The sequence below is a fragment of the Lissotriton vulgaris genome, chromosome 8 (assembly GCF_964263255.1).
Source record: "Lissotriton vulgaris chromosome 8, aLisVul1.2, whole genome shotgun sequence".
Taxonomy (NCBI): Eukaryota; Metazoa; Chordata; class Amphibia; order Caudata; family Salamandridae; genus Lissotriton; species Lissotriton vulgaris.
The window spans coordinates 1230205656-1230229191 of NC_141696.1; the positions used below are offsets into that span (position 1 = coordinate 1230205656).

General features: G+C 44.0%; 1 protein-coding gene across 1 annotated transcript in view; it reads right to left on the reverse strand.

Moving 5' to 3' along the window:
- Positions 1-23536, reverse strand: part of RXFP2 (relaxin family peptide receptor 2) — a 1407219-nt gene that overhangs the window by 563324 nt on the left and 820359 nt on the right. Inside the window, exon 4 of the mRNA XM_086935135.1 lies at positions 23366-23471. Coding sequence (XP_086791261.1) covers positions 23366-23471 — 106 coding nt within the window. The remainder of the gene's footprint in view (positions 1-23365; positions 23472-23536) is intronic.

The window sequence follows — 23536 nt, forward strand, 5'->3', positions numbered from 1 at the left end:
TCGGTCTCCCGAGGAAAACATCCATTAAAAATGTCCTTGCCAAACTTCACTGGCTCCCAATTAGAGAGAGAATTATATTCAAATCTCTCTGCTATGCTCATCGCATTGCCCATAATAAAGGCCCCAGCTATCTGAAAAACTTCATCACTATTCACCGCCCGATAAGAGATCTGAGATCATCGGGCATGATGCTATTTAAAATACCTCGCATCACAAAAGCCAAAATGGGTGGAAAATCCTTCCGCTACCTGGCCACTAAGTCATGGAATGCTCTACCAATCCACTTGCGGATGGAGCCCTCCGAAACGAGATTCAGAGCAAAACTGAAAACCCACCTCTTCCCTAAACATTAACTTCTGTCATCTCTCCGAATTATCCCTCGGACGAGTTTGCATTTGCAGTTAGCGCGGGGACACACAGTTTTGTGTAGCCAGGCGCTCAATAAATGCCTTAATATTATTATTATTATTATGTGAGCAGATTTATTATAACGATTTTAGAAATGCCACTTTTAGAAGTTGGCATTTCTGTGTGCTATGTGTCTTCCTGCCTGATGTTGATTGCATGTTTTGCTTTGGAGTGACAGGGAATGGTGAGATGTGTGTAGCTCCAGGGAGGGCAGGGTGAGTCAGTGCTAGGCTGAATAGGGCATCCGCATTTGGAGTAGTGGGAGGAGTAGTCCCCTGCCCTGAATAGGCCTTTGCCTGCCTAGGTGAATGCTGGCTTCGCCCCCTGTGTTGTGTCCGATGACAAGCCCCCACCTGACAAAGGTGAAGAGGAGCCTTGCCAACAAAGTGCTCCAAAATCCCCCAGAACCAGATCAGGCTGGATCCCCCAAGCTCTGTGCCAACGGCAGACAAAGGAGGAATGGTGTATGAGTCCTGGGGCTGTGACCCCATTAAGGTGGTACTTCCTGGTGACTTGGGGGGGTGGGTTGCTGAGGCTTGGCCCCAGGAGGAACCGCCTTTAGGGACTGCCTCCCTGCTGGAGGGCCCTGTGAGCTGGCCTGCCTGGGTACAGCCTTCTGCCCCTGAGGACTCTGGGGAATTTACTTTGCAATCTGCTGCCCTGCTAGAGGAGCGCTGCCAGGTCACAGTGTTGTGTTTCCGGAGTGGAGACAGGCTGAGGGCTGCTGTGCCTGCGTGAGAAGCGGCAGCCCACCCCGCTGTATTTGCGCTCCTGAAAGCGGAAGCCCACCCGCTTTTGAATTTTATTTACAAGTGGGAGCCTACCCCGCTGTAATTGTGATCCTGAAAGTGGGAGCCCGCTGTTGGTGTGTCCTTTTGGCGGGAGAACACCCCATACTTGTGAGGAGAAAGGGGAGATTCGCGGCCGACTAGGAAGACATGCAAAGATTGCCCGGTTGTAGGTGGGGCTCATCCACGGCCCTCCAATTGCAGCGGGCCGGGAAGCGGAAGCAGCCAAGGCTGCCAAGTGCAGCCCAGCCGCAGAGAAAGTCAGGCAAGTGGAACCTGATTGTGGGCGGGGCTCTACTCCCATGTCTGGAGAGAGCCCTGCATGCTGCCGAACCGGAGAGCAGCTAAGGCGAGCCCCGAGAGGAGTGGCCCAACTCAACCTCAAGGGCTCCCAGTGCCCATGGGAACCAGGGGAAGCCTCCCGGGCTACTAGAGCCGTTCAGAGGAGGACCCGCTCTCCAGCTGGAAGACCGGAGGAGTTTGCACGGAGCCCCGGTGAGTGGGGCCGAACAAAGGAGCCGAGTTGGTGCTCCCCGAGGCACTGTGGTGACTGTGTCACTTTCTTCTCAGCTGACCCACCCGCTGGCGGGCAGCTGCACCGTGAGGGCAATCATTTGGCCTGGAAAGTCCTAGTGGGGGCTCAGGAGGCCCTACCGGTCCAAAGGTCACCACAGCTGCCCCGTGAGATTGAGCGGGCAGCTGCAACAAGAGGTCTCAGTGGAGGAAGATCTCCCGAAGCACATTTAGTGCCAGTACCATTTTTTCCTTTGGGAGTCAATTGTTGATAGAGTCTTGGTGGGGCTCACTGGGCACAGTGAGTGCCTGCTTTGTTTTACCCAGTTGCAACGCAGGTTGCAGGTAGCAGCAACGTTGGGGGTATTTTGTTGGTGATAAGGAGGGGGTGAGATGCTCCCGTGCCCCAGCATAGCGCAGTATCTTTGCTGCATTGGTAGCTACAGGGCCATTTGAGAGCCCCCAGTTCAAGCCCTGACATTTTTGGACAAAGGGCATTAGAGCACGGAGGAAGGCGAGTTGGCCTGGGTTCAACTTTATGGGGGTGATAGGGCGCAAGGCCCTAATGTGATTTACACCTCTGGTACCTATGCATAATGTGTTTATGCTTCTGATGTTTTTGCATAAGGTGTTTCATGCTAATGCAAGACCTATTGCGTAGTGTGTTTATGCTAATGAGGTTTGGACCTAATGTGTTTTATGCCTAATGTGATAATGCTGAGGTCATTATTGTACCAGTAGTTACTGGTTGTGTTTTATGTTTATTACCTGCATTCTGATGGTTCTGACCGTGGCCCGATTGGGCAGGTCCTGTATATAATCCCCTGTGAATATTGCCCAGTGCCAGTTGGCACAGTGTATATGTGTGATTATGATTTTAATGTATTTCGGATGATACAAAGGCTATTTTTTAAATAACCTTGTGTGGAGTTTCTTTTGTGGTGTGCCTAGTGTGATGCTGCTGTGTGTGTGTGTGTGTTGCTCAAACGCTTTACACATTGCCTCTGGGATAAGCCTGACTGCTTGTGCCAAACTACCGAGGGGGTGAGCAGGGGTTATCCTTAGGATGTGACTCCTTCGCCCTGACAAGAGTGACGGTTTCTGCCTGGCTTAGGCGCATGCCCTAGCCAACCAGAAAACCCATTTCTAACACCCTGCATCCCTCCCAGCCATTTATGAGTCGTATTGGGACCATCATGGTTATATGAGGCACCCCAGGCACATAGGGGCTGATTTGGATACAGGGAAATAAACACCCTATTCCTGCAAAAGTGAAAAGTTGTTGTGGCCTGATGCTCTGCTGAGTCATCCTTGGAGGAAAAGAGATAATGGTGATTGCCACCATTACACAATTACATTTCGAAGGCAGGTATAACACTGCGTACTTAGTGAAAACCAGAATGTGGGAAGCTCTGGGGAGGTACATCTGCAGAAGAACTATTGACGTGGATTGCGTGATGATTTTTTTTTATGTGGCTGAAATTTGGTGAGGTAAAAGGAGAAGAAGAAACCCCGGGAAAGAGGGACCCAAAGTTTCTATATCACAGCAAAACTCCAAAATAATTAAAACAAAGTATTTGAGGTGAGGCAAAACCCTAGGTTTTTTCAGATCTTGAGTATAACACAGTTAAGACGGTTGGGGGAGGAAAAAAAGTCTATGCCATTGTATTGAAATGACAATAGAAGTAATTTAAAAAGACATAAAAATTCATATGAAATCTGCTTGCCTGGTTCTAGCTGATTGTATTCCATGTTTTCATCATTGTAGAACGGATATAATTTGGTGCAGAAATCAGTGAAGCTGGTATATAGTCACTATTTAGTGCATGAAAATGTAAGATAAAACAAAGTTATAGCATGCTCCTGCCCTCTCACAGGTTTACTGTGAGTCAGACTTTGACTCTATTCCAGAGGTTTGGTCCTGCTGGGGTGTTGTGAAGCTATGATAGAGTTGCAGACTAGCTGAAAAACTGAAGATGTGGCGGCGCTCCAAATAAAAAGTCAACTTCGGGAGTCAGACTTTCTCGCTCATCTGATTAATATTGTTATATGGTTTCTTTTAGCACGTCTCCATCTACTTATTGATATTGCTATTCTAAACCCTCACTCAAATCAATTAAGAAAAGAGTTCATTCTAATGAAGAACAGAAGAAAATGTCAGGTGGTGTCGTGAATACTGTTTCCAACAAAAAAAAAATGGGAATAAAATATAAACAATTATAAAAAAGAAAAACTAAACTCTACCCATCGACGGCACATTCTTTTAAAGAAGTTCAGGAAGTGTTCATTCATCTGGTGATAAATCAAGGCAGAACTCCCTAACTCCTTTACTAAAGGAGTGTTTTTTTGACTCAAAAGGACAAATCGGGAGTAAAAAGAGATCCGATTTTCAACAAAAGAAACCTGCCACATCCACAGGAATTAGAGGAACTTTGATTTCAATTAATAAAAATGAAAGCGTTAAATACTCTTTTTTTCCATCAGAACAACACAAAATAGTGCTTTTAGAGCAGAGATCTTCAAACTTTTTGATGCCGAGACCCCCTTGTCACACCTTTTCAGGGGTAAGGACTGCCTTCTGACAAATGTTTCTAGAAACGGGCACTCCTCATCATCAACAACTATCGACAACCATAAATGCGCCTGTTAGACCTGGCATCTATTGGCATGTTTCCCCTGTTTTTTCCTTTCTGACATCCTAGTTTTTACTCTTTTTTTCTGGTTTAGTGTCTCTGCGCACTTTATCACTGCTGTTCAGTGTCAAAGTGCAAGTGCCCCTACTGTAAATTGTATTATGGAATGGGGTTTCTATGATTGGCATGTTTGACTTACTAGTAAGTCCCTAGTAAAGTGCACTGAGGGTGCCAGGGCCTGTAAATCAAATGCTGCTGGTGGGCCTGTAGCACTGATTGTGCCATTCACCAAAGCAGCCCTGAAAAGTGTTTTCAGACCTGCCACTGCAGTGTGTGTGCAGTTTGTAACTGCCATGTTAATCTGGCAAGTGCACCCACTTGCCAGGCCCTATTCTTCACTTTTCTTACATGTCACCCTTAAGTTAGGCCCAAGGTACCCCTGTGGGCAGGGTGTCATGTATATTAAAGGTAGGACATGTACTGGTGTGTGTGACATGTCCTGGCAGCCTCCCTTTCATCCATACATCCATCCTTCGTCCATCCATCCACCCATCATTCATCCACCTACCTTTTCACACATCCATCCATCCATCATTCATCTATGCAACATTTTATCCATCCATACATCCATCATTCATCCATCCACCCTTTCATCCTTCCATCCATACATTCACCCTTCATCCATCGACCATTTCATCCTTCCATCCATACATCTATCCTTCATCCATCCACCCTGTCATCCATTCATCCACCCTTCATTCAAACACTCACCTTTTCACAAATCCATCCATCATTCATCCATGCAACCTGTTATCCATCCATACATCGATCCTTCATCCATCCACCCTTTCATCCTTCCATCTATACAGCCATCATTCATCCATCCATCCATCCATCATTCATGCACCCTTTCACACATCCATCCATCCTTCATCCATCCACCCTTTCATCCTTCCATCCATACATCCATTCTTCATCCATCCATCCATCATTCATCCACCCACCTTTTCACACATCCATCCATCATTCATCCAGGCAACCTTTTATGCGTTCATACATCCATCCTTCATCCATCCATCCTTTCATCCTTCTATCCATCCATCCTTCATCCGTCCATCCATCCATACACCCATCCTTCATCCACCCACCCTTTCATCCTTCCATCCTTCATCCATCCACCTTTTCATCCATCCATCCACCCATCATTCATCCACCCACCTTTTCACACATCCATACATCATTCATCCATGCAACCTTTTATCCATCCATCCTTCATCCATCCACCCTTTCATCCTTCCATCCATACATCCATCTTTCATCCATCCACCCTTTCATCCATACATCCATCCTTCATCCATCCACCCTTTCATCCATTCATCCACCCATCGTTTATCCACCCACCTTTTCACACATCCATCCACCCATCATTCATCCAAGCAGCCTTTTATCCATCCATACATCCATCCTTCATCCATCCACCCTTTCATCCTTCCATCCATACATCCATCCTTCATCCATCCACCCTTTCATCCACCCATCATTTATCCACCCACCTTTTCTGTGCCTCTCTCATGGGGGGTGGGGGGGTCAGTATCTCTATGCTTCTTCTTCCTTCTTCCTCTCTCATGGGAGGGCATCTCTGTGCCTCCCTGCTGGGGGTGGGGGGGGGGGGTGAATAGGCTGTAATAACATCTCACAGTGAAGAACAGACTCTCAGGCGCATTACCCCTTTACAGGCACGAGGTATGAGGGCTCGTGGGATTTGAACAGAGGGTGTTTTGTTAAAATCCCCTAGTTCCTGCTCTAAACCTGATAAAAAAAATGTGTTGAATGGAAATTAAATACATATAAACCTGTTTGTGATGGGGAGGACAGTCATGTGGTGCAACGTATTGGAGATTGTAGGGCAGTAGAGCTTACGGATGATAGAAATGAATATCTTGAAAAGATGGCTTGGCCTGCTCAGAAGTTCAGTGAATAGAACACTGAGGTTGGAGTTGGGATTCACTAATATATTATATAAATATAAGCAGAAGATTCTCAATTATTGGGTCCGCCTCACGGGATAGGTTGATGGCTCTCTGAGGCAATTAATTACAACTTATTTACAGGTGAATAATGCAGGTTCATGGGCTGCCAACCTTCATAGAATGAAGGCTTGTCAGTTACACCACAAGTGTCAGATTTGCAGAGTACGTCAGTGCTGCAGCAGAAAACAGCAGTAAAATGTGTGATAAAAGAGAAATCTAGAAATTCCGACCTAGAAGATATGGGGAAAAGAAACACCCTGCCCTATTTAATGAACACAGATTATGGTGGGGATATACTCATTTGAACCAATGATTTTTAGGACGTGTCCGATGGGGCGGGGGAGAGGACCTTTCACGTGCTTTACTGGCAGGACCCACAGCACAAAGGGCTACAGTCTCCTCCAACAGCCCCCCCCCCCCGCCCCCTTCGTGTATGTGAGCCCAGCGGCTGAATCAGCTTCACGGACACACACAAAGGCACACCCAAAACCACACCGAGTACTTCACAGGTCTTTAAAAGACCTTTTGCTTGTTAATGAGACTTTGATGTTTTTCACCCCTTGGTGTGAAGCAGGCCTCCGCCGTGAGCACCCTCAACCAGCCCGACGCCACCTTCTCTCCAAGTAACTGCACGCTCTGACAGAATCTGTGACCCCCTTCCCAGGACTCCACGACCCCAGTGGGGATCGCGCCCCATAGATTGAAGACCTCTGTTTTAGAGAGACCTGTAGATCTTTTTCTGCAGACATATTTCTTGAGTGGAGATTCACCTAACCAACAATTCAAATTAAAGGCTAGCATTAACTTCACAAATTCAAAAAGTGATTGAGAGGTCATGGAATTCCCTGATTTGTATTGTTAACTAGTGGATGGGTTGATTCCGACCCATGCGTCAACCTCAATTTACACATGGGTCTGAATTACGAGTTTGAAGGTATTTAATGCATATGATAATTATCATATGCGTTAAATAACTCTACCTTTGTTAACTTACTGGGTATAGACACAAGGTATTTACCCTAACTTGTAGATTTGGATGCGGCAAACACCCAAATCCGCATGTTATTCCCCACAAACATGTAATAGGTGCTACTGATCACACCCATTAAACAACATACCCACTGTTATCATTATTTATCAGGTGCACTAAATAGCATCTACACTCGTATTTAGGACCTCTTTTTGCGGTATTTAACACACCCAATAGTTATCAGATGTAGCAAATATATTTTAACTCTTAAATCCGACCCGTGAGTAAACAGAGGTTTACCCACGGGTCGGAATATAATGAGCCACTCATTATCAGGCCCTATGAGTTGGTTTGACAATACTCTATTAATGCACAGGGTGAACCAGCTTTCAATTCCTAATCACCTTTGTAATATTACAATTCTTAAAGCTCAAAAATCAGTCTGTTTTAAAAGTCTGATTAATGCCATAAAACAACCACTAGCACTATTCAGTTTTCTAAAAATTCCAAAATATTCATGCTGAAACCACTGAACAAAACTACCAAACACCAGTATTTTTAAAGGATAATTGTGCAGTTATATATTGGGATATTCTTCAGCAGAGTAGGTGTTTTGTGGATTCCGGAGGGTTTAAGGATGTTCATAAGATATCATCTTACCAACAGTAAAAGAACAAAAGCCAAATTGTGAATGATTTATATGACCCAGAAATAAATAAACAGATGATGGTTCAATTAAATACTTGGCTGCAGGAATATAATATGCAGCCAGAGGTGCGCATTTTCAAAGATGGAAAGTTGAATGTGGAATATAAATTACGCTATTAGAATGGAAAAACCTGCTCTAGTAATTATAGATTGAACTTTATAGTTATGGCTGCTATACTCCAGAATAAAAAAAATACAAATATTTCCAACCTCTGCCTGAGATGTGAAAATGACTTGGTAGGCACACAGGCCCAGATGTATGTACCTTTTTTTGGCTTGCGAATTGGCCCATTTGCAAACGGAAAAAAGGGTTTTCAAATGTATCAAACCCAAATTGAGATTCGGTAACCGGTTACCGAATCGCAATTTGGGTTTGCGATTTGGTATTAGGAAGGGGCGTGTTTAGGGAATCCCTTCCTAATACCGAATCACATCGGTATGTAGGAATGTTTCGTGACTGTGAATGCGGTCGCAAAACATTTGAATTTTACCACCCACTTCAAGTAGGTGGTAACCCATTCACAAAGGGGAAGGGGTCCCCAAGGAACCCCTTCACCTTTGTGAATGTTTGTAAAATAATTTTTTAAGATCAGGCAGTGGTCCCACGGACCCCTGCCTGCACTTAATAAATGAAAAGCCTAACGGCTAGGGCGGTCAACCTCGGACCTGGGGAACCAGGTTCGAGTCGCAGCAATGGCGCTGAACATCCTGTGATTCTGGGCAAATCACTTAATCTCCCCGTGCCTAACAACAAAATGAATGTGTCCTCATGTAATGCAACTGGTGCTATGTAAAGCGCTCTGATACCCGATTCAGGTCAAGTTTGCTTCTAAAACTCTGTAAAATAAAAAATAAAATGCAACCCGTTTTCCTTTAAGGTAAACAAACTGCATTAAAAAAAAAAAGAATTGCTTTATTTAAAGGCAATCACGGACATGGTGGTCTGCTGACTCCAGCAGGCCACCATCCCTGTGGTTTTAGAGATTCCTAGGGAGTTGCAAATTGCGACCTACCTCGTTAATATTCATGATGTAGGTCACTTGCGCCCCCCTTGGAATCGCAGAAAGTGTTCAAAACACTTTCATGCATTCCATTTTGTGATTTCCTAATTATGTATCTCAAAGATTTGGAAATGCAGTCAACCTACCATATATAGCAGAGATGTTTTACATTTTGTTTACAGTTAATATTCTCCCCTAAATATTTGGGCTTCTTCTTGTAAATTGGCATTGTTAGGGAGGGATAGAACTACACATGTGGGTCCGGACGACTGGTTCAGAATTTGTGTTTACAGCCTTGCTCTGTCATTAATCATCGCAAATCGCAACACAAGGAATCCCCCAACATTTGATCATAGGCCGAATAAATTAGGTAACATTTGGGAACAAAATAATAAATATAATACCTTTTTATAACTTTTTGTTGAAAATAATTTGAATATTTATTATGATTTGGATTCTTTGTGATAATTTTGCTGCAAATGGTATGCAGAGATTATTATGGAAAACCTCACAATAAGAATTCGTTTTAATTATCTTTATAATCTACTTTTATTGACTGGAATTGAGCAGGGTATAAAAGAGAAATTGAGACAGTCGCATAATATATTTAATGATGTATTAAGCATAATATTTTATTTGCTATATTAGCATCAGTATTCATTTCAATAATTGAGTTTAGGTCAACACCATAAAAATGACAACTTAAGCAAAGATACTTCAACAACATTATCTCCAGATCAAAAGGACTACAACAAGATTGAGAACAACTGCATGCAATTTTAAGAGGGTTCTGGAAAACGACCAAAGATTTCATTAACCAAATTACAACTACATACCAAGAATGAACGTTATAGATTTTTGGAACTCCCAAAAATACCATTAGACTTTACTTATCAAAAAACGCAAACTTTAAAGTTGCTTATCTTGTGAACCACTGACGGAGGACATCTTTTACCCATGATGACAGGTGGCCACAACTCCAGGGACATGGGTTAGGTAAACACAGATAGTTACAAATCGCAACTCTTGAACTCTCTTCAACTATGCAACAGATTTGCATTTGGTTTACGATGTTGAACTCAGTAAATCATCACTTAGACACCTCTGACAAACTCCAGGACATGAGGTGAGGCTGAGGCAATCTTCGAGCTCTTGTGGAGGCATTCAGGGCATCACTATCAGAATAAGGGACATAAAGAGCTCTGCCTGAATTTTGGGGAAAACCTCCAATCAAACCATGCATGCATACTGCATGATTGGAGCTTTCCAGACTCACGGAGGAAGGTCAACAGGAATACAGGTGGAGTTACAAGCAATCAAGCCAGGTGAGCAGGGGGAAAACAAAAAGGGAGGAATCCGACACTGTCCCCGTCGGATAATGTAACCCGCCACAATAAACCATAGAGGAAGGAAGTGAATGTTCCACTGCAGGCTCCCCAGTTAACAAAACACCTGTGCAGCCTCACACTATGCCCTCCACTATCACATACATCATAGACAAAGACAAAAGCCAAAATGGATTTTGTGATGAACTCAATGAAAAACACAAGCTCCATACTCTTTGTCCACCACTCACACAATGTACTCATACCTTTCACAGATTGACTCAAAAGACCCTGATTATAAGACACCAACAGAACTTTTTAAACATGGAAGAGCTGTAGTCATCTGCATCTTAAAGAGACTGGTAAAAAAGCCTGTTTCTTCACTATAATCAATCCTTTCACTACTGCCAGTCCCACAAAACCCGGGTAGAGAGAGCAGTAGCCACTTCCTTAAAGAGGGGTGCACTTTTGGTGGCCCCTCTACTCAGCGTCATGCTTTTGGGTCTCCACCCTTAAAATGCAGACCCTCTTGAGGGTGCGCAGAATTCCTGTGCTCCCTGAGGGGAAATGTTAAAACCTACATGGAGTGTACAGTGACTTGCCAGGAGAATACATATAGGGCTGTATGTACAATCTCCAAAGCCACGGAGGGGACAATTCCGTCCCAACAATCTTTTCGTTAAATGCAATTGTATTAATCATTTATGGGTTGATTTCCAGAAAAAGAACAAGGCTCGGCACAGGAACTTACCTCACATTTATTAATAACACCCATTTTTAGGTATGGAAGCAAAACATCAGCAATGATTATCTGAAAATAGGTGGTTGCCACTAGGCTCATCTTCAGAACATATAATTCGCACACAGACTTAAAAATAGATGGATGAGTTTTAGCAATGTTAGCAATATCCCAACTGGCTTTATTTTAAAGACTATCATATATAAGTAATACGTAGGGCAACATTCATGAACTGATTTGAAAGACTCAATTGGTGCTGTCTAGTGATTGTGTTCCTACAAAATGGTAGAACATTGAGTTCCCGAGCTATGAAGTAACTTATCCAGAAAAAGTGACATAATAGGTGCAAGAAAACACACTTTTTGTGTGGTCAACCTAAATTATTGATAATTTTGTTGTTGTTTTTTGACTCCGCACACTGGGAAAATGCTGTTTAGTGCCCTGTGTTTGCGCTCTGGCCCCTAAAAGCATGTTGAACTGGTACACTTCTAATTGACATATTTAACCTACTGATAAGTCCCTAGTATATGGTACAAAATGTACTCAGGGCATGTAAGTGACTGCAGCACATATTGTGCAACCACTAAAGTGACAGTGCAAAACATGACTGCAGGCCTGCCATCAGTAACTTTGCTGAGCAGCTTTAAACTGCAAATTGGACCTGTCAAAATAGCGTCTTCTGACAGGTCTAAACCCACCTTTCAAATATTAATAAGTCACCCCTAAGTAGGCTTTAAAGGCACATTAGATAGGGTGCATGATATTAAAAAGTAGGACATCTAAATGTTTAATGTTAAATGATTAAACATGTCCTTACAGGGACAACACCCTGAAAGCTATTTTCAGGGCAGCAGTTGTTAGCTGTTCCATAGGAATGTATTGGGATACTTTCTTAAAGTAAGAAACATCATCATCTCCTAGGGACCAGATAAAAAGTTAATTTTTGGCAATTGTTTAGATATTTATGACAAAACTAAATCATTGCTAAAGTTGTTTTTGTCAAAACATTTTTACAGGTACTTTAAAAAAGTTTAAACACAACAGAGCTGCTCCCAGTGTAAAGGTTCTAAGTGCAATTGTTTTTCAGTTCGTGAGTGTAGGCATCTCACAAAATGTGAAGGACTTGTCTCACACACCACCTGGTGTCATGCTTCAACATTGACCAGTCATTGACCAGTCATTGACCAGTCCTCGCCCTCTAAAAACTTGGTTTGGAAGACTATTATATCCCCAACACACCGACCACGTTTTTAGAATACTATACAGATGCCAGCAATATTAAAGTTAATGTGACATCTGTAATGGATTTTTAACTCACTCTTTATTTTTTTGGGCCCCCACTTAGTTTAGAAGTGCATCCCTGTCGTCAGGTGTATGCCCGCCCTCTACCAAACCAAGTTTTTAGAGGGCGAGGACTGGTCAATGATGAAGCATGACACCAGGTGGTGTGTGCGACCAGTCCTTCACATTTTGTGAGATGCCTGCACTCACGAACTGAAATACAATTGCACTTAGAACCTTTACACTGGGAGCAGCTCTGTTGTGTTTAAACATTATTGCTGGAGGCTGCTAGCTCCTGGTACCCCGTGCCTCTGGTTCCCTTGGTCCAGAATACATTCTGGACTACTGTTGTTATACATATACTTTAAAAAGGTTATCTGTAACCTGCCTAAAGCTTTTAGAAGCCCGTTTGCCTTTGCTTCCAACTGGCGCCTAGGAGCTGAATACCTCCTTGATGAGGTGTGACTTGACTCCTAGAGCTGAGAGAAAGAGATTGGGTGTTGGGAAGAATCCTTTTTCCCTATTGGTGAGGGAGGAGCCATGAGTCACCTTCACCCATAGCCACCTTGGACACCTTCTTCAGAACTGTACTGGACTTGTAGAAGACAGAAGAAGGATTGCACCTGCTGTTGAGGCCTATGAGGAGAACCCTATGGGCTGGAATTGCTCCTACTTGTACCCAAGACCAAGCAATGGACTCCAAAGGTCAGATGGTCGACCTCCTGTTAGGCTACAGGGAAACAAAAGCTGCAAGAAGCCCACTTTCCTGAAGGAGTCCAGCTGAGCAATTCAATTGTTCTTGGACTGGACCAAGACCAAGCCAGTGTCTTATGTTGGAGTGAGTCCTGACCCCCAAGTACTTTTCCTGATGCCATGCCCCTTGGCTGGTGTCAGAGTGTACGCCTTACCTTACCCTGGCCTCTCGGACAAACAAACTTTATCAAATCTTTTTGTCTGAAGAATGGACTGAAGACCGGGACAAACTTGCCAAGTCACCTTAAGTTTTCACTACAATGCCAAAGATACTCAAACATGTACTGGTTAATTTTCCCCATTTAGAAATTACAGCTTATTAAAAGTAATAAGGTAACTCCGATGTTAGTCTATTGCAGAGGTAGACCTCTACTAGAACGTGAAAAACTTAAAATTACATGTTCTACTATTTAAATATATTGCACCATACTCTGAGGTCTGTTTAGGAACTACCCTAGGAGTGACTTATATGTGTTAAAAAAGAATGTTCGGGCCTGGCAAAAGCATTATTTTGCCAGGACGAACTGGCAGTTTAAAACTGTACCCACATACAGCAATTGCAGGCTTGAGTCTTGCTTAAAGGGCTACTTAAGTGGGTGGACAATTAGTGCTGTTGGCCCATTAATAGCATTAATTTATAGGACCTGGGCACCACTTTACCTGGGACTTTCATGTGCATTAAATATGCAAATTGGGGATAAGCCAATGTCACCTTATTTTAAGGAGTAAGCACATGCACCTTAGCACTGGTTTGCAGTGGTAAACTGCACATAGTCCTAAGGCCAGATAGAACAAGATCAGTAATAATGGAGGAGGAAGGCAAAACGTTTGAGGGAAGATTCTTAGGCTGACAGATCTAAAACCCTAGTGCCAGTCTATGGTGACCAGTTTCCCATGGTTGGCACTTTGTGATTATTTTGGCACTATCCTGTTTTTTAACCTTTAAACTTCTTACCTACAGCCCCCTTATTCATTTTTGTCCTTTTGGTATCATTTAGTTAATGACATATTCTGTATTTTTATCAATTGGAGTGGGTGTTTTATTGTGTTCTGTTTTCAACTTTTTAACTGTTTTGGTACTGAATGTAGTTAAGCCTGTCTGTTCTGTTTCACAGCTACCAGGGAGTAAGCTCTGATTTAAATTACTGAAACCTTTACCGGACCTAGCAAGAATTATGCCATTATTACTTGTGGTGAACTACCGTAAGTAAACCATCTAAAAAATGCATTAAGCACCAGGGTAAGGGGCATTAGGCCATTAAATGACTCATAGAGGGTGGCCGACATGCCCCCTACCCAAATAAAAAAATTAATAGAAAGCAGAAATATGAAATCAGTAACCGCTCATTTCATATTCACTACCCCAGCTGGGAAGTGTTTATAATGTCCTGCAATGGCTTTGTTTTTTAAGATTGTGTAAGCTTTTGGTGCCCCTGGGTAGGGCAGGGCACCACCAAGCTTTTTTCAAAATGCTGTGAGGGGTATGCAGAGAATACAGTAATGACTCACTCTTAACCATGGCACCTGGGATCCCGTCATCTAGGTCTGCTTGATGTTTTTAAAGAAGAGTGGGGCAGGCGTCTCTCCTCCCGAGACAATACATGGCCTCTGGGATCCCATCACCAGTGTCTCATCAAATAAAAATTGCTTGGGGTATCCAGAGTTGGTCCGGTGCTCCGATCCCACTCTGGATATCCACAGTAATTAAGGGCCCTGGGGCTCCAGGAGAGAAGCCATAGCCCCTGTGGGCTCCTCCAGCTCCCCTGCCTGCCCCCATCCCACATGCAGCAGGAGCTGGCTGCATTTATTTTCTCCCCCCTCCCCAATGGCATCAGCTTGTCTTACTGCTACCACGGGGAGGGAGAAAAACTATTTTTAATGCCCGGAGAGTGAGGGCATGGAGATGGATTTCTGTTCCTTAGCTGGGATCACCCCAGCAGGGAACAATTCAGTGTACCGAGGGATGGGCTCCCTGGGACACTACTGTCATTAGTTCAGTTCAATTCAAACACATTTATGTTTACAACAATTAATACATGCATACATACATATTACACTTCCTGGCCATACTCCACCCTACCCTCTTCCCAACCTCTGCTGCCCAAAGAGCCCTACCATGACCACTCGGCACAGTCAACTTAGTTTCTGACAGTATGTCTCCATATGGTACCTCTGCCAGTCAGCCCATTGTACATGACTTCAAGCCCAACATTTTGAGATCACCATTTTCTAGTCCATAATCACTTTTTCAAACTTTGCGAGAGCACATGCAAAGTCTAAAAATGCCACATGTGTCAAAAGTGCAAGTGCTTACTCTGATGAGAAATATTATATTTAATAAAAAGCAGTTTAAAAATCACACAATTAATCCTATACAAATTTACACAGTTAAATATAAGATGAACATCAACATTTTGAAAACCTAGACCATACAATACAATTATTGTCAACATTCAAAAGTGCATTACACATCTCATGCTTTAAATAGCGTACATTCAGAGCAATTTGAAATTTTAAGAGTGATAAGCATAACTGGGCATTGGGCTTGGTGACTATATATAGAATGCTTTGGTTCTCCCATGATCCTAACATATAAATTGCATAGGGTTTGGTTTTTAGGTACCCTAAGTCCGACAACCACCGGGTGGGTCCAAAGTTATGTTCCTTGCCTGGGAGAGTACAAGCAGGGAGTTGGGCTTCTGTTCCTTGTCTGGGCTCCCTTAGCAAGGAACAACTCAGTGTTCTGAGGAATGCGGTCCCTGGGACACTGCTGCCATTCGACCATGCTGGATGGTATCCCCAGGGCTATATTATGGCTCAGTAGCAGGACCTCTGTGGCCCCCTCTCCAAACAAAAATCGCCCTTGGGGCCCAGATACTATGATACCTCCACATATACTAGAAGATACAATATAAGGGGGTTTAATCATCAAGGGGCAGATCTAGTGGCTTAGTCAGGGTGTCACCATATTATTAAAAGCAGAAATATATCATAACAGACCAATACAACACCATTAAAACTGGTTGCTATGGTACCACCTTACAATGTATTAACTTTCTGTTAACCCGGTTATATTCAATAATACATTCTAAGAACCTTCAATCAGACATGTAAGTATTCAATATCAATTTTGCCATTTTCAATAAACTACTACAATTTCAATAAAACATGATCATGGGGATTTTTCTACTTTAAACATGTTGTATTCTCAACCTAGAAACTCCACTCTTCCCCTGCGTATAAACAGGGGGGGATTACACCACCCCAAAGCTTCTGAGAGAGAGCCCAAGTTCAAGGAGTGCTTGAAACTGTGTTAAATTTCTCCAAAGGTCAACAATTGTACCCCCTAGGAGACATGGTGATAATAGTAAAACTTTAGTTGGGCTTCTGTGGGGACTGCCACACTCCTGGCGGATCCGGAAACATTTAGGAACTTGTTGGACATGCCCTTGCACTCTCTGGGACACCAGAATATGTTAATTCTAAAATGCCCTCCTAAGGGCTTCTGAGGTGGTCTATACCCTGGGAGACCAAATATCTTGGTGTTTTTTTGACCGCCTGTGGGATATTTTAGACCTGTTGGGTGTCTTTTTTTCCTGATGGCCTACTCTTACCACCATAAAGGGGTCTCCTGAGGGCTCCTTGGCCATCCACATGGCTCTAGGAGTCAGAGGGTGTCCCCTCTGCTCCTCTATATGATCTTTTTCAGGTGTCCTGTAATGGCTACCACAACATGGACTCCGTGTTGTGGCCAGCCAATCAGGATCTGCCCATCTAGTTTGAATAGGCTAATCAGAGTATATCTGGACACAAACGGTCCAGATCTCTTTAACTTTTCACCAGTATCACCCCCTCCATCCCACCAGAAGCACATTTTTTAACCATTTGTTTCTTACAAATGGCTGATTGGTTTTATTTAGACCAAATAGCAAAAGCATGCTTTCTGAGTAAAGTTCTAACTTTTGGACAAATTTGGTTTAATTTTGTTCAGATGTTTTTCTGTATCAGAAATAAACCCCTCTATGGGAATTAATGTGGGAAATAACACTTTTGAGAACACCTTTTTTCTTGGCCCCCGCCTGATGGATTGGCACAAATCTTTCCATTAAGAAGCCAAGTGAATAAACTTTGTTTTATGAAATTATCTTGCAGAGCATTAACTATAATTTCGATGGTAAAATGAACTCACTCATTGTGTTAATTTCCAAACAAAGGGCCCGATGTATGACCATTTACTTTAGTGAGTCGCAAATTGTGCCGAAATGTGACTCGCAATTTGCAACTCGCTAAAGTGAATGTACAACAATGTCTCAGACACTGTTTGCGACTCCCAATTCAAATTGCATGCCTCATCAATATTCATGAGGCAAGCGCAATTTCCGACTCCATTGGGAATGGCTAGCACTCAAAGGAAAACGGGATGCATTTAAGAAAGAAAAATGAAACTTTTCAGTTTAATTTTTTAAGGGCTTGCAGTGGTCCCTGGGACCACTGTCTGCCCTTAAAAATTATTTTCGCACACACTCACAAAGGGGAAGGGGTCCCTTGTTTGTGAGTGTTTTACCACCTACTTGAAGTCGGTGGTAAACTGAGAGTGTTTTGCGACCGCAGATGCGCTCTCAAAACAATAGTACACTCCTTGGTGACTCGCTATTAGGAAGAGATACCCTTACTAATAGCGAGAGTAGCAAACATTATTTTGCAAATCAGTGACTCACAAAATAGTATTTGTACATGTCTGCACCCTTTTTTGCGGTCACAAAGGGGCCGATCTCCCATTTGTGACCGCAAAAAAAGAGTCATACTTCTGCCCGAAAATGCTTTAAGTTTTACAGCAAAATGAAGTTCAGTTGTGCCAGACTTCTGTTATAAATACAGAATGGTAGTGCTCTAGTTGTTCAGTAGACCACCATTGGAAGCTGAGGTAGAACATCAGGTAGTTAACTGTCAGTCTGCTGGAGGTGTTGAAAGTACATGTTTCAGTCTGCATGTCAGAACGTTTTAAGGAAATGGATAAGGAAGATATTTAAGAACTCATTCAATACACAGAGCAATGCATCTTTTTGTAAGCACATATAATGTCGATTTTGTAGATTTGTTTTCTCAATTGTTTGTGACAGAAAAAAACCCAATAAAAGGGTTGGTTACTGAGGCACGGTATTATGGGGCAACCATCTAAAATCATAATGAAACTATGTTGCGAAGGATGCTACTGTTCAAATTGTTGTTAGGTACACATTTCCGTTTTGAATGTAAATAAGCCCCCTGCTGAGTGATAACGAGATCTGGAGAATTGATTTCCATTAGTCCATAAACCATAATAGAAAATATTAATGTGACTAAATGTGAATCTGTGAATTCTTATTGTGTCACAGACAGTTTGCAGAGAAAGTTATAGTTATGTAAAGTTACTCCTACATCAGGAATTTTGGCAACTGTATTTCTTAAAGTCCTGGTGTGGCTGTGTGAAGTAGCTAAGTTTCAGTCTAGGGCAATATACAAGAAATTCAATTTTTTCCGAGTTTGTCTGGACATGTGAGGGTGCCTTGGGCCTGTGGGGCTGTGCTAGACATATGACGGAGGCAGACGCTGTCTCTGTGGGTGAGAGGAGCGCCTGGGAAAGGGCTCCCTTTCTCACTAGTTTGCGCAACTCTTTTAACATTACTTTTTAACCTAAAACTTGTACTTTGCACTGGATTTTATTTAAGGACGCCTCTATTCATTTTTTAAATAACACAAACGTACCGCCTTACCTGCACTGAGTCCCCAGTCCACCGCCGACTTTTCGGTTTGTGTGGAGGGACTGATACGTGCTGGAGGAAGTGATTACAACTTCTGGTCTTTGCTTCAATCAGCTGCTCTGCAGCTGATCACTCTTCCTCCTTAAAAGTAGATGCCTTATGTGACGCGCAGCGAACGTGTTCAGGGGGCGCGCCGGTGGCGCGCCAAAGGCAAGCCCGCCTGCACGCGTCCGCGCCAGTTTGTCGCCAGACGCCGGACACGCTGCCCCTTTAATCAAAGCTGTGCCAACCTACACTAAAAGGAGATGTTAGCCTTCAGGAAAGGGGTGAGCAACTGCAGACAGTCTTGCGGGGTCACTATTGAGGGATCTTTCTGCTGTTTGAGCTGTGGCTTTAGCGCCACCCCTGCGCTGACATCACACGGTCACCACCCACGGTCTAAGAAGACCATTAAGATTTTTAACCTCAGCAGTCGATCTTTAGCCAAACATCATGCTGACATTTATGACCTATTGGAGGACACTTCCCCTGATGTCCTCTTTCTTACCGAGACGTGGCTCTCGGATGATATGACTGCGGAACCTAGCCTGGCGCTTCCTGATTAGCATTCTCACTCTCAACAGGGTGACCAGTGGAGGGGGCATCGTGGTCATTTATAAATCAGTCTACCCCTGCACTTTCACTAGGCAGACTATACCCGGATGTGAATGCGCCCTCTTCAAGGACACATTCAGCCCAAATTACACCATGTCAGGGCTTCTGATCTATAGGCCCCCTGGGCCATCCACAGATTTTAAGGTAGCACTCGTAGAGATGGTCAGAGCACTAGCAGTTAACACCGCCAACTTCACAGTCATTGGGGATTTGAATATTCACCTAGACAAATTAGATGACCCTGACGTGGCAACTTTCATAGCAGATATGGCAGCCTGTCAATTAATACAACTGGTGTCAAGCCCTACCCACATAGCTGGCCACTTGCTGGACCCAGTTTTCACTAACATACCCTCACTGACAGTCCTTGTCCCCATCCCCATCGGGTGGTCCTACCATTACTTGGTCCCTATTTCCCTTCAGGAGATAACTCACTCATGGAGCACGGACCAGGCATACTCGCTCAAACGCCCTTTGCACAAGCTTAACTGGGATTCTTTCCAGGCCCGTCTGTCTACTACATGTCCTAGCCTTCCTAATGTCCCTAATGAGGCATATAGGGACTTAACAGACTGGATTAGCCAGCCACTAGATGGCCTTATCCCTGAGAAATGGTCACTGAACCGTAAAACTAGAACAAGACCATGGTACAAAAGCGAGCTAGCTTATCTGCGCAAAGACTGCAAAAGTATGGAACATATATGGAGAAGGGATTTTAACACCACTGCAAAAGACACCTATCGAGCCGCAGTGAAAAGCTATCATAGGACCATTCAACTTGCACGTGCAACGTTCTATGCCGGCTAAATCCATAACAGTGACAACCCAGCGAAGAGAGTATTCTAGATACTTTCCAGCCTTAAATCACAGCAGACTAACGCAGTGCAGAAAATACAGTCTAATGAGCAATGCGAGGATCTTGCCTCCTTCTTTCTTAGGAAGGTAGATAACATCTATAGGTCCTTTCCTGCTACAGATATCACACCTCTAGCTGTAGGGTGTGATCAAACTGCTAATACCTTGGAGTCTTTTGCACCCATTTTCACAGACCAACTGCAAGCACTATGCAGGAAAATTAAATCTGGCTCACCTCTGCTGATCCCCTTAAACCAGAGAAATGTTGAAAGGTGCTTCCTATGATTATGCCTTCCTTGAAGCAGGTAAGCAATATGTCGCTTTCCACTGCTATCGTGACCAAGGCGTGGAAACATGCCAAGGTGCTACCTTTACTTAAAAAACCACTGGTGGACCCGGCCAAGCCTGAAAACTATCGCCCCATTTCCCTACTCTCCTGGGCAGCCAAGATTACGGAGGCGTATGTCAACTAACTCCGTTCAGACTTCCTGGCCAAGAACAGCATGCTGGACTCCTCCCAGAATGGGTTTTGACCTGGCCATAGCACGGAGTCTGCTCTCCTGGCTGGGACAGAACACCTTTGGTCTGCTTTGAATGCTGGGCAAACGTCAGCAATGATCCTTTTGGATCCCATGCTATTCTGTTACAATGCCTGGAGGAGGCGGGGTTTGTCGGCTTGGCTTTGAAGTGGCTTACCTCTTTTCTTAGTGAGAGGTCATTTGTGGTTACTGCTCTCCCTTTTGTCTCAGGCACCCACCCCAATAAACAAGGTGTCCCACAAGGTTCCTCCCTCAGTCCCCTTTTATTCAACCTCTATGTCCAACCGCTGGCCGCTGTGGCTAGAAACAGGGACTGACCATGGTCTTCTTCGTTGACGACACTCAGCTGGTGGTGGCACTCTCAAGCAACACCAAGAGGGACGCCCTGAAATTTCGGGGTGATCTGGCGGTGGTCGCTGAGTGGATGACCGGCAACTGCCTCCAGCTGAATACCAGTAAATCAGAGGTGCTGTTGGTGCGAAAGGACCATGGTTTGTGGAGCGAACTTTGGTGGCCAGAAAGCCTGGGTAGTGCTCCCGCTCCCAAGCAGGCCGTCAAAAACCTGGGGGTATTGTTGGACTCATCCCTCAGCTACCAAGTCCAAACCAAAAAGGTAGAAGGGACTTGCTTTGGGGTTTTACGGGGGCTTAGACCCCTACCGTGTTTTTTTGACCCCCCGACGCGCCAGACCATCATTCAAGCAGCTATAATGTCCAGATTGTATTATGCCTGCTCTCTTTATTTAGGGGCAGATAAGGCCGAAATCAAAGAGCTCAGAACGTAGCAGCCAGATCCCTGATTGGCCTGTGCAGGTCCTGCCCGATGTAAGTCGCCACCCACCGGCTACATTTGTCCCTGGTGGACAGGAGAATTGAATTTAAGGCCCTTTGCATCACTTTTAAACCCCTGAAACTCAACACCCCCATTATTCTGACCAACCTAGTTACTCCCTATGCACCCACACGCCAGCTCCGTTCACTTGGCCAGCACCTGGTGAGGGTTCCAAGGTTCCAGAAAGTGTGGGCAGGAGGCCGTTCCTTCTGTAGCAGGGCAGCCCTCCTCTGGAATTCACTGCCCACTCACATTCGAAGCTACACCAATTACTTGGCTTTCAGGAAGGCCATAAAAACACACCTTTTTCCCATTGTGTAGCCTTTGCCGTCCCTCCGTGTTAGTTGCTATTGTGCGCTGCGATCTAATTCTCATAAATTGCTGCGCACCCCACGCTTTTCAAAATCACGCGTGGGCGGTAGAGCGTTCACGGTCAGAACTGCTTCCCTGAGGAACACTTACCAGGTTCCCTCCAGCAGGCAGTTTCAGAAACATGTTTCAGAAAGGCCTTGAAGACTTGGCTCTTTAGGGCAGATTAATATTGGGCTGTTAAGTCTGCTACCCTCTCTGACGCAATTTCACTGGATGTCTCAGCGCTGGGACACCCCTGTTTGGGGTAGCTGTCGCGCTCTATAAGCTTCAGTATTATTATGATTATTATTTGCTTTGCTGACAGGGCTGGGACACCCCTTTGCTGGGGCAGCTGTCGCGCTACACAAATTGCAGTAACATAACATAGCATAACATGCGACCACACCTGGCATATGATGGCAGTATTTGGACAAGCAAATTTGAGTGCTGTCATGTACATGTTTGCATGAGCATCTGAAGCTGGATTTGAGATAAAATAGTAGTAACTGGGCATGCAATTCCATGCCTGGCTATGTCTGGATAATCGAGCTGTACATGGGCATACAAGGCTATGCTCGGATAAATAAGGCAGCACCTGGATTTGCTTATCTATATTTGGTGTTTGAGGTTACCCGTAGGCATCTGCAGGTCTGTCTAGGCACTGAGGGCTGTACCTGGCATATGGAGTCACTATGCCTGGGCACAGTCATCTGTGCCTGGGAAGAGGGGGATGCACTTGGGCATATGAGGGTGTACTCAAAGATGTGTTGATGTATATGGCACAAAATGCCTGAATCTATTTAGATGAAGGTGTACTTGGGTAACTTATATGCAGCTCCATTTACCCAGGTATAGGCCCTATATTCCAGTTATGCTACAGCAACATCATGCAATAAGATCAGGATCTACTTGGCATAAGTTTAGTGTTCCTGTGTCCTATGAAGGCTTGCCCCCCGGCATATTAAATCTGGATTTCGGCAGGTTGCTAGTTTATACATGGTTGATAACCAAAATATACCTTTAAATAGTTTAGTACGACATTTTACAAGTTTTCTCATCTTGCATGTACTGCATTTTGTTGAAACTCTATCACATCTTGTAATGTCATCAAGATAAAAGTCATCTGATTTCAGTTCCTGTGATGGCTTTGAGGGTCAAAGTATAGGTGATATATTTTCCTCGACCCATGACATAGCATTGATGTCAGTGTATAAAATGTGTATTTGTATTCGAAAGTGTACTCACAGCAGAGTTACGTTACTGGAGACCTGTGGCACGGACGTCAAACCAATATCTACGCATTCGAGTTCAGTTTCTTTACAGTCACATTTCTCAGGATACAGGAAGAGACCTAGAAGAAAAAAAACACACACTTTTCTAAATTATTATTATACACAATGCTAAATGCAAATATGT